This window comes from Notolepis coatsorum, assembly GCF_963971535.1.
Source record: "Notolepis coatsorum genome assembly, chromosome: 10".
Lineage (NCBI taxonomy): Eukaryota > Metazoa > Chordata > Actinopteri > Aulopiformes > Paralepididae > Notolepis > Notolepis coatsorum.
In genome coordinates, this window is record NC_140174.1 from 119,858,344 (window position 1) to 119,870,867 (window position 12,524).

A 12,524-nucleotide genomic window follows, 5' to 3' on the forward strand; every position below is an offset into this window, starting at 1 on the left:
TGTAACCTGCCCCCCCTCCCTCCATGTAACCTGTCCCCCCTCCTCCCTCCCTCCTCCCTCCATGGTAACCTGCCCCCCCCCCTCCATGGTAACCTGCCAACCCACCCCCCTCCCTCCATGTATGAGATGATGAGTCGTACAATCCACACAAGGTCAGTGAAAAACCAGCTCACATCAAAAGCGATTATGTTAGAAACGACTCTTTTGTTTGTTTATGTGTTGTATTTTTTTCTTTTTAACACTTACAATTTGACACATGGTCTTCAGTTCACTCACAGGAAACCCCTGAAACTGTGATTTGGTTTTCGAGAATAGAAATACCACACCACGTATATATATATATCTACCGCACCACACGTGCATATATTATACCAAACCATACCGCCGTTACCGTTAGCACCGAGATGTTTCTCTTTGGCTGTACAACGTTCATTATAAATGACTAGGGATGTTTGATATTGGCTTTTTTACCGATATCCGATATACTGATATTGTCCAACTCTTAATTTCCGATACCGATATCAACCGATAGTGATATATGCAGGGTTTCCCCCCCCCAAAAAACGAAATAATTTCAGGTAATTAACATTACATAATCTCTTGTCGTGGAATTAACACAACATTATGCATACTTTTGACATTAAATAAAATAAGAATTTGTTCGTACTTGCTTGCCTGGGTAAATAAAGGTTAAATAAATCAAATACAAATATTTAAAATCGATACCGATAATTTCCGATATTACATTTTATTGCCAATATCGGCCGATAATATCGGACATCCCTACTTGCAATGATTCTATCTTTCCACACACAGTCAGTGGAAACACAGCAGAACCACAACAGCACAGCACAGCAGCACCACAGCAGCACAGCAGCAGCACAGCAGCACAGCAGCACAGCAGCACATCAGCAGCACCAGCAGAGGTGTTAGAGACAGAGGGAGAGACTTACACTGGAAAATGACACATTTGAGTCCAGATCTGTCTGACTGTTTGGGTTGTGGCCTGAGGATGAGGCGGATGACTTGACGTCATCGCAGTCTTTCACCGCGCCCTGTAGGTGGTGCTGGTGGTGGTGGTGGTCCCCCTTGGCCCCGTGCTGCTGGGGGCCCAGACCCTGTCCCCTGTTGTCCCCTCGCTCCCCCATGTCCACGTAGGACAAGCCCGACTTGGGGCCGCAGCCCTTTCCGCCGCTGTCGGCTCCTTTGACCGTCCCGGACGAGCCCCCGACCCCGTGTTTAACCTCGTCTCCGTCCCTGCCGTCTCTCGGCCCCTGGCCCCTCTGCTTGCCGCCGCCCGGGGGCTGGTCACAGCACTTGGAGGCCATCAGGAGCTTCTGGTCCATGTAGAGACCCCTGGAGTACTGGCCATAGTACAGGGACTGGGCCAGGGCCGTCTGACTCATGGCCAGCTGGAGCTGAGACTGGGCGGGCCCCCCGTCGGGCTTCTTGGAGTCGGAGAAGTCGTGGGAGGAGCCTCTGTCATGGGAGGAGCTTCTGTCATGGGAGGAGCCTCTGTCATGGGAAGAGCCTCTGTCGTGGGAGGAGCCTCTGTCGTGGGAGGAGCCTCTGTCGTGGGAGGAGCCTCTGTCGTCCTCTCTGGCCTCGTCCCTCCTCTCCTTCCCTTTGCTCTCGTGGGAGGAGGCGGAGCTCTTGTGGAAGGAGGAGCCTCCGTTGTTGTGCTGCCTGTCTGTCTGCATGTAGCCCTGCAGGTAGTACGGGTCGTAGCCGTGGTAGTATGGGGACTGGGGGTCCTTCGGGGGCGGGGGGCCGGACGCCGTCGGAGGGGTCTTGCCGGGGTTGCCGTGATTACCGTTGGGGGCGGCCTCGGAGCCGGCGGATGAGCCGGACTTGGACCGGGAGCCATCGGAGCGGCATTCCGACGAGCCGCCGCCGCCGTCGTCCCCCGCGTCAGAGATGTCGGAGTAGGCGGGGCTGTTGTTCTTGCTGCTGCCGCCGTCGCCCGCCACCACGAGGCCGCCGGCGTCAAGCCGCGAGGAGGAGCCACCGATGGACGGACTGGGAGCGTTGTCGGTGAAGGTGTAGACCTTGTCGGCCTCCGCCCGGATGCTGGCCATGCGGCTCTCCTGGCTCTCCGTCAGCCCGTTCACCGCCTCCTGCTTGCTGAGGTGCTCCTTCAGGAGGCTCCCGGAGACCTCCTTGCCGGCCGCCACCTTGGAGCCCCCGCCTCCGCCCCCGCCACCGTCCTCCGCCTTGATCCCGCTGCCCCCGCCGCCGCTGTCTCCGTTGGCTGTCCTCGCGGCGGCCGCGTCCTTGTTGTGTTTGTCCTTCAGCCTTCGCTTCTCCTTCTTCCTGGTCTCTTTGCACGCGACCGCGGTGGCTTTGACCAGGACGGGCTCCACCACGACACTCAGCTTTGGTTTAATGGGCTTCAGGGAGAGGTTTTTACTGGCGAGAGCCACGGCGGCCACAGGCGAGGGTTGTTGCTGTTGTTGTTGTTGTTGTGGTGGTGGTTGTGGTTGTTGTTGTTGTTGTGGTGGTGGTGGCGGTGTTGCCGGGGTAACAATATCGGCGGTGCTGGTGTCGGTGGGGTACGCAGTGTTGGGGATGGCGACCAGCTTGGGGGGCGCGGGGGCCGGGGCGATGGGCCGGTTGGTCCGTGACTTGGACGTCTTGTCCACCTTGCCGTTGGCCTTCCTGCCCTTCTTGTCGATGGGGCCCCCCTCAGCCTCCAGCTTGGGCATCTCCACCGTGGCCAGGTTCCTGTCGGCCGCCACCATGCAGTTCTCCAGCACCACCGTCATGTTGGAGATGATGGGCAGGTTGCTCAGGTCGTCCAGCAGGCCCCCCTCCCCCTTCAGCAGCGCCGTGGTCCTCCGGGTCTTGTTGGCCCCCGCGGGGCCGTGGTCCGTGCTCAGCAGCAGCCGTCGGTTCTTAGGCGAGCCCACCGTCGTGACCTTGTACAGCGGCGCCGGCTTCTTCGAGGAGGAGCCATTGGTGGCCTCAGAGAGGTCGAAGGTCATGTTGCCGAGCGCCGCCGCCGCGTCGTCGCAGTCCGACAGCCGCTGCTCCTCCTCGGCCTCGCCACCCGCCGCCGCCGCCGCCTCTGGCTCGGGCTTCCGGCGCTCCTCCTCGGCCTCCAGGTGCGCATGCGTCTGGTGGTACCGCAGGCCGTTGATGTGCTTGTACCGCTTGGTGCAGTTGGGGTGGGGGCAGTCGATGAGGACGGGGGGAGGTGGCGGGGAGGAGGCGGCGCACCCTCCCCCGGAGTCCATGAAGGAGGGGTCGGACTTGCCCTGCGGCGTGGACGGCGCGCTACGGGACTTGGCCCTGATCCTCTTGCCGTTCCCGTTCTTGCCGCCGTCCTCAGAGGACACCAGGCTGAGGTCGAGGTCGGCCGGAGGTTTGTTCTTCCGTTTCCCAGAGGAGAGCGAGGAGGAGGAGGAGGAGGAGGAGGAGGAGGAGGTGTTGTTGTTGTTGCTGCTGTTGTTGTTGACTTTCACCTCCTCCACCGCAAAGAAAGGAGGATTTCGGCTGCAGTTGCTGTTGATGAGGTTCAGGCTGCCCCTCCTCCCCTTGTTGTGGATGGGCCCTGCGCCCCCGGCCACGCCCCCGGTCACGCCCCCTCCGCGGCTCCTGTGCTGCGATAGGCCCCTGACCTTGGAGGCGGGGGCGGGCTCGACGCAGGGCCGCTCGGCGAGGGCCAACCGCATCCGTTTGCCCCGGCCACGCCCGCCTGGCGTCTCTGGGTCACTGGAGGGAGACTCACAAAACCTGGAGAGAAGGAAGGAAAGGACATTAGCTTTAAGGAAAAGGAGAGAGGGCATTAGCTTTAAGGAAAAGGAGAGAGGGCATTAGATTTAAGGTAAAGGAGAGAGGGCATTAGCTTTAAGGAAAAGGAGAGATAGCTCGTATGGAGATAGCTATGGACAGACTGGAAGCCTTCCACATGGAACTTGTAAAGAGACTCGCTGCCCATCAATCCGACGCTGCCCGATGCACACCCCACTCTCAAGTGTGCCTATGGAACTCACAAGGTCACGTCGGGGAGTCGAGAGATAAGAACAGAAGACATAGTGTTCCTCCTACGCAACACCACCTACCACAACCAGACTTGGCTCGTTGCACTCGCCCCCACCCCCCCACCCCCTCCAGTCGCAGTCCCATCCCCCACCCCCCTCTCCTCTGCGTTGGTGCTGCTGATAACAAATGCGCATGTTGATGAATTTATGACTGTGTGCCATTATTACTACCAAATGTAATAATTGTGAAAGCCCTTGAATATTGAATATTACTATAATGAAGAGCACTGCTCTGTTGTAATCCAAAATTGAACTATTTTATCACTGTTCTATGTTCTGGCCACCTGCCGCAGCGCACAACACACACACACACACACAAACATGCGCGTAGCCACGTACTGTATGGTCTACGTGTGTAATGAATGAACAGTAGGCTTATATTATTCTAATTACTTGTTTCATTAGGATGTATTAGATAGATACTGTATGCGCTACCCTATAGTAGTATGTACAGTATACAGTACACATCTTAGTGTAACGGTTGTGACAACGTCACCTCAAACTTCGATGCCCCGAGGGAGATTCGAACACGGGTCTGCCACGCCGCGTGCAACAACACAGACCGCTATACCAAGAGGTGAATTCACTTCTTTGTACCGTGTCTATGCGTCTTTTGAGGATGTGAGAGTGAGTTTAACCCATAGCACCGCTACTCACCCCAGCCCTTCGTGACTGTGCTTCACGATACCATCCGTCACATTAGCATGACATCTTAAGGCCGCCACAGAGTCGGCCGTACTGTGAGCAGACCAGACTCCACAGAGGCGTCGCGCACCTCAGCGTGTTGGTAGATACTCTTAAAAACACACTTTTCCCCCCTTAGTCTTTACTAGTCTTTATTTTATTTTTGGATTTTATTTGTTTTTTGTTTGGGTTCATCGAGTATCTCTGTTTTTGGTTTTGGAGATGACAAGTAAGCGAGCTGTGGGTCGAGGCATGGCGACGCCAGCGGATCCTCCTCGTCGGAGCTGAGTGAAGCTAGTCTTGCAGCTAGTTAGCAAACTAATAGCAGACTCGGCGGCAGAAATGGAAAAGCGCTCTGCTAAGACACAAAGCGAGCTCTTTGACGCATTTCAGGCAGTCGGTAACAGAAGAGATTAGGACGGCAGTGGATTCGGTGATGGCGAAGGTGGAGTCGTTAAATACAAGATCCATGGCTAACGCGTGCGAAATAGCACAGCTGACGGAAGAGGCTACCAAGCTTCTGGAGGAGGCCATTCAGACCACTCAGGAATAAATGCACCTCAGCTGTGAGAAAAACCAAAACAAACGATTACCCAGACTTAATTACTAGCTCTTATTCAAATCCGGCAACATCGTGCAAAGTAGTTAACTCAACCTAAAACAAGAGCACTAATTCCCCGGCCACAAGTAGATAACGGATCTCTGATCAGAAGGAAACGTGTCTTGCCACCAGACACTTCACCAAGGCCGGTCATTTACTTGATAGAATAAATCCTCTCAAAGAGCACCTACGGGAGGCTGCAATTCGAAACTGGCCCCCCGTAAATGTCCAAACCTGCTTTTAAAAAGGTTATCTAGTATTGGTTTGGATTGTGGTGCGTGTGATTGGTTTCAGGATTATCTATCTTCTAGGCATCTGTGTGTGAAATCGGGTCCTGCTTAATCTGAATTCTTGTCCATGACTAAAGGTGTGCCACAAGGTTCAGTGCTGGGTCCTGTCCTTTTTACTATTTATATGAATGATCTTGTTTCTTCTTTGAATGCCATCTGTATGCGGATGATTCTATTGTGTTCTGTATCGCTGACACTGTTAGGTCGCTTTCACATATAGTTTTGGTGGACTCGGTGCGGTTCTGGTGGTGAAGTTGCAACATTGTTGCATTCTTCATTTGGTTCGCCTGCGTTCACATAGCAATCTGTCAGGCGCACCGAACTTTCTGAACAAAGTCACGCGGTCGAAAAGGGCGCTCGTCTATTGGACAGTGGAAATGTGTGTGTGGCTGCGAGCCTGTGTGTGCGCGCGCACGCGCGCGTGTGTGTGTCTGTGTGTGGACTGCGAGCCCTCCAGATCAGCGGAGGCGAGTTTTGACGTGGCATTGATCCATTGTTCTATTGAAGCTCATTACCACCATCCTCTCGCTAAACAACTTGTACACCACGTTGTTTTTATGGGTGCCCACAAGTAGCTGTTTTATCTTCTGCCCATATGTGTAGGTGTGCTTGTTTTGCAGTGAATGAATATTATTATTATAATAATATAATAAGCCGTGTTTTTTCTTCCTTCTTCCCAAGATGCACAGTTAGATATATAGATAGATAGATAGATAGATAGATAGATAGATAGATAGATAGATAGATAGATAGATAGATAGATAGATAGATAGATAGATAGATAGATAGATAGATAGATAGATAGATAGATAGATAGATAGATAGATAGATAGATAGATAGATAGATAGATAGATAGATAGATAGATAGATAGATAGACAGACAGATAGATAGATAGATAGATAGATAGATATATAGATAGATAGATAGATAGATAGATAGATAGATAGATAGATAGATAGATAGATAGATAGATAGATAGATAGATAGATAGATAGATAGATAGATAGATAGATAGATAGATAGATAGATAGATAGATAGATAGATAGATAGATAGATAGATAGATAGATAGATAGATAGATAGATAGATAGATAGATAGATAGATAGATAGATAGAGAGATAGATAGATAGATAGAGAGATAGAGAGATGCAGTGTGCTTGTTTTGCAGTGAATGCTGCAATATTTGGTCGGCGTTTGGTCCGCTGAAGCGAACCGAGACCTACGTTTTCAGGCGGACCAGAGTTTGTGTGTTTGGTCCGCGGACCGAGTTCGACGCGCATTCACACAAACCCGAAAAACCGGACTATCGAATTCTGGTCCGATAGTCCGGACCAAACAGCCCCTGTGTGAAAGCGACCGTAGTTCGCCACTGAGAACTTGCAGCTTTCTTTGAATGTTCTTCAGGAAGCTTTTATCAATCTTAAATTAGTCCTCAATGCTAGTAAAACTAGATTTATGCTGTTCTCCATGTGGATCCTAAGTTCCATGTGGATATTCTTGCCTCCAAGCTGTGACAGAAAATTGGCTTCCTGCACAGAAATAGATCCAGCTTCCCGTGGTTAGTAGAGAGAGGATTGTTGAAGCTGTTTTCTTATCAGTTTTGGACTATGTTTATGTGATTTAGGCCATGTTTAGACGGAGAGAGTCTGAACAGAAACCGCAAAAGTCGTCTTGCGGTCTCACTTTTAATGTTGCGTTTAGACTAGTGTTTTGGGATGGAATTCTGCGTGCAGACGAGGCTGTGTCAACTCGAGACGACAGCCTCGCTGTCACACGATTGCCGCAGATGTCACATGACCAGAAACGTCAGTGGCCAATCAGATTGCGCAAACCGAACGTGGAAGTGCAACTCCGTTAGGGAAAATATTCACGCAACCCATACGCTACACTGCCTCAGGTCGTTGAGACAACCAGGAATGCTGTGAAGACCCGCCCTACTCTGCCTCTGATTCGCAGACTGTGGGTGGGGGAATGTGATTGGACCAAAGCAGAGTCACAGACAGACAGTGGCTCCAGTCACTAGTTGTGATAGCCGCTGGACTGATTCTTGTGTATTTAAAAGTACTGCCAATGTACCCTTCAGGTGATCTCCATGGATATAATTCAGACATGCTTGTTCGCTTTGTTTACGCTTCTAGGCTACTGGCGCATGCCTGTGACGTAAGCAGTATGCGACGAGAGCCTTGACAACCCTTTCGTTATAGTTTTATGCGGTTTGACTGTTCAGATGATAGCGCGAAGGTGTATCGTTTCTAGGATTTCCACCCAGGAAGGTGGTCTCACTTTTTTGCGGATTCTCCTTGCAAAAACGGCGTTGCCGTATAAACAAAAGGCACATCCGATTTTTTTTCTTTTTCGGATTCACCTGCTAGCGTTTCCGTCTAAACATGGCCTTATAGGCATGCTGTGACATCAACTCTGAAAAGTTTGGATGACCTTCTCCGATTGATAGGTGTAGCCATCATTGGTATTTGTTTATTTTTAAAGCCCTTATCGGTAGCCTCCCTCTGACATCAAAACACTGTTGTAATGGAATCTTGGAACCTATTCTACACGTTCAAACGACTGGTTGGTTCTTAGGGTTCCTCCAGTGTGCAACATTGTAATTGTTGTATTTGTTACATTCTGGACAATAAAGCATATTTGATTTGATTTTTTATTTGAAATCTTTATTTCGAACATGCAAATAAATACAAATAATATAAAATCAAAACAAATCATTGATCTCAAGAAATAAAAAAATAAAAGAGCAAAACATAACTCAATTTATATGTCCAAAAAGGAGTAGGAAGAAGTATACATTTACATTTACATTTACATTTAGTCATTTAGCTGACGCTTTTATCCAAAGCGACTTACAAGTTCTGTACGACAAGCCATCAGGAAGGGCACAACTCTATCAGCTGAGTAACAATGTTCATCAAAGTGTTGAGTGCTACAGTGTAGGTTAGTTTATTAGGACAAGTGCATGACAGTACGGTTAGTTAGGGTTAGATTTTTTTTTCTTTTTTTCTTTTTTTAATTCAGATAATAAATAAGTATACTACACTTATTTAAGCCTACCCCTTTTCCACTACTCAAATTAGTGTACTAATTTAAAACCTTACAAAAAGAAATAAAATAAAAATGTAAACACCTGTGAACGTCAAATCCCTTCCTCATCCCTGTACCTCGTGAACATAATTTCCTTATAATTTAGTTTGAATTGTCTCATATTTGAATATATTGAATTGAATTGAACTGAACTACCTACCAGTACTGTTTTATTGTGGATCCCCATTAGTCTACACCAAAGTGAGACTACTCTTCCTGGGGTCCAAACATTTAAAATACAAACACAAAAAAAAAAAAAGTAAAATTAAAATATAAAACCACAAACATTGAAGTAAAGTACTCACACGAAAAACATCACAACAACCAAACAAGTGAATCAAAGCTCACTCAATATTCATAAGTCAGATATCACAATTCTCACAAACCATAAAATACACATTCCATAATCAGTCCATAAGAACAAAACAGATAAAAAATAGTTTAAATGATTTTAACTCATAATATAGCATAACTTTTCTCAAGTCACCGATCACCTTTATATTTCCATGCTAATTTCCATAATAAGTCAATGGGTCTCATTCTCCAACGGACTTAAGACAAAAGATTTGCTCTTAGGGCCATTTAAGACATCTTAGATCTTGGGATTCCCCAACTGTTAAATATCTGTTTTATTGATTAATTATACATTTGAAAGAATGCAGGTTATAGCTATATAAAATGACAAATGTCTGTCCCAATGGGATATATTGCATGTTGGCTATAACCTGCATTCTTTCAAATGTATAATTAATCAATAAAACAGATATTTAACACAGTTGGGGAATCCCAAAATCTAAGATGTCTTAAATGGCCCTAAGAGCAAGTTTTTGGTCTTAAGTCCGTTGGAGAATGAGACCCAATGTGTACAGCTGTGATGGTGAAAGATGAGAGAGAGAGAGTCAGCTGTGATGGTGAAAGATGAGAGAGAGAGTCAGCTGTGATGGTGAAAGATGAGAGAGAGAGTCAGCTGTGGTGGTGAAAGATGAGAGAGAGAGTCAGCTGTGGTGGTGAAAGATGAGAGAGAGAGTCAGCTGTGATGGTGAAAGATGAGAGAGAGAGTCAGCTGTGGTGGTGAAAGATGAGAGAGAGAGAGTCAGCTGTGATGGTGAAAGATGAGAGAGAGAGAGTCAGCTGTGATGGTGAAAGATGAGAGAGAGAGTCAGCTGTGATGGTGAAAGATGAGAGAGAGAGAGTCAGCTGTGATGGTGAAAGATGAGAGAGAAAGTCAGCTGTGATGGTGAAAGATGAGAGAGAGAGTCAGCTGTGATGGTGAAAGATGAGAGAGAGAGTCAGCTGTGATGGTGAAAGATGAACGAGAACAGCTGTGATGGTGAAAGATGAGAGAGAGAGAGTCAGCTGTGATGGTGAAAGATGAACGAGAACAGCTGTGATGGTGAAAGATGAGAGAGAGTGTCAGATGTTACCTGGGAGGAGCCCAGTCGTGTTTGGTGCAGTCCAGCAGTGTTCCCACGTAGGTCCTCTTCCTCCACGTTACGTTCACCACCAGGACGCCTGAGTGTGCACACGCACACACACACACACACACACACACACACACACACACACACACACACACACACACACACACACACACACACACACACACACACACACACACACACACACACACACACACACACACACACACACACACACACACACACACACGCACACACACACAAATACTTTATTTGGTTCCACAAATTATATTACATAAACAGGGAATCAAATGTATCGGGGCCAAGCAGCACTGAACACTTAAGGGACACATAGCACCTCCTTCTCCACGTGGCTAAGCTGCCAATAATAGCTGAGACAGAGCAATATTTGGCCATTTGTTTGGCTTTTCTTTTAGACATTGCAGACAGACAGACAGACAGACAGACAGACAGACAGACAGACAGACAGACAGACAGACAGACAGACAGACAGACAGACAGACAGACAGACAGACAGACAGACAGACAGACAGACAGACAGACAGACAGACAGACAGACAGACAGACAGACAGACAGACAGACAGACAGACAGACAGACAGACAGACAGACAGACAGACAGACAGACAGACAGACAGACAGACAGACAGACAGACAGACAGACAGACAGACAGACAGACAGACAGACAGACAGACAGACAGACAGACAGACAGACAGACAGACAGACAGACAGACAGACAGACAGACAGACAGACAGACAGACAGACAGACAGACAGACAGACAGACAGACAGACAGACAGACAGACAGACAGACAGACAGACAGACAGACAGACAGACAGACAGACAGACAGACAGACAGACAGACAGACAGACAGACAGACAGACAGACAGACAGACAGACAGACAGACAGACAGACAGACAGACAGACAGACAGACAGACAGACAGACAGACAGACAGACAGACAGACAGACAGACAGACAGACAGACAGACAGACAGACAGACAGACAGACAGACAGACAGACAGACAGACAGACAGACAGACAGACAGACAGACAGACAGACAGACAGACAGACAGACAGACAGACAGACAGACAGACAGACAGACAGACAGACAGACAGACAGACAGACAGACAGACAGACAGACAGACAGACAGACAGACAGACAGACAGACAGACAGACAGACAGACAGACAGACAGACAGACAGACAGACAGACAGACAGACAGACAGACAGACAGACAGACAGACAGACAGACAGACAGACAGACAGACAGACAGACAGACAGACAGACAGACAGACAGACAGACAGACAGACAGACAGACAGACAGACAGACAGACAGACAGACAGACAGACAGACAGACAGACAGACAGACAGACAGACAGACAGACAGACAGACAGACAGACAGACAGACAGACAGACAGACAGACAGACAGACAGACAGACAGACAGACAGACAGACAGACAGACAGACAGACAGACAGACAGACAGACAGACAGACAGACAGACAGACAGACAGACAGACAGACAGACAGACAGACAGACAGACAGACAGACAGACAGACAGACAGACAGACAGACAGACAGACAGACAGACAGACAGACAGACAGACAGACAGACAGACAGACAGACAGACAGACAGACAGACAGACAGACAGACAGACAGACAGACAGACAGACAGACAGACAGACAGACAGACAGACAGACAGACAGACAGACAGACAGACAGACAGACAGACAGACAGACAGACAGACAGACAGACAGACAGACAGACAGACAGACAGACAGACAGACAGACAGACAGACAGACAGACAGACAGACAGACAGACAGACAGACATTGCAGACAGACAGACAGACAGACAGACAGACACCTCTTCCATTTCAGATGATGCCTATTCTAATATAATGACTGCTGGAATACGAATGAAAATGTAATAGTATTTAAGTATTATTAGCCATCTGGAGACCTTTGCTTACAAAACTGTAATCATTTTAGATTGTACAATTATATGTCCTTGTTGAAATATTTAGCACATAAGGTAATAATATTTGATCAAAACAGCACTCTCTGGAATGAAATCCTTCACTTGTTGATTCGTCACAGGTTCGGGGAGATCACAGCACCTTGTGCCTACTGTGGAGGAATGTAGTTACAGTGGGGTAGGTGTGTTGGACCCAGGTGCAGTGCAGAACAGATAGACGAGAGGCAAGTATTGATTCTCAAACAAAAGATTGCATATTTATTGTTTTGAGATATCAAAAGTAGGGATGCTCGATATTGGCTTTTTTACCGATACCGATATTCCGATATTGTCCAACTCTTAATTTCGATACCGATACCGATACCGATATCAAC

At 48.2% G+C, this 12,524-nt stretch overlaps 1 protein-coding gene across 1 annotated transcript in view; it reads right to left on the bottom strand.

Annotated features, from left to right (window-relative positions):
• znf608 (zinc finger protein 608) overlaps positions 1–12,524 on the bottom strand; it is a gene marked incomplete at both ends in the record, with an annotated part of 165,340 nt that overhangs the window by 33,948 nt on the left and 118,868 nt on the right. The window contains 4 exons of the mRNA XM_084323162.1: positions 954–2,463; positions 2,509–3,409; positions 3,443–3,735; positions 10,139–10,226. Coding sequence (XP_084179288.1) covers positions 954–2,463; positions 2,509–3,409; positions 3,443–3,735; positions 10,139–10,226 — 2,792 coding nt within the window. The remainder of the gene's footprint in view (positions 1–953; positions 2,464–2,508; positions 3,410–3,442; positions 3,736–10,138; positions 10,227–12,524) is intronic.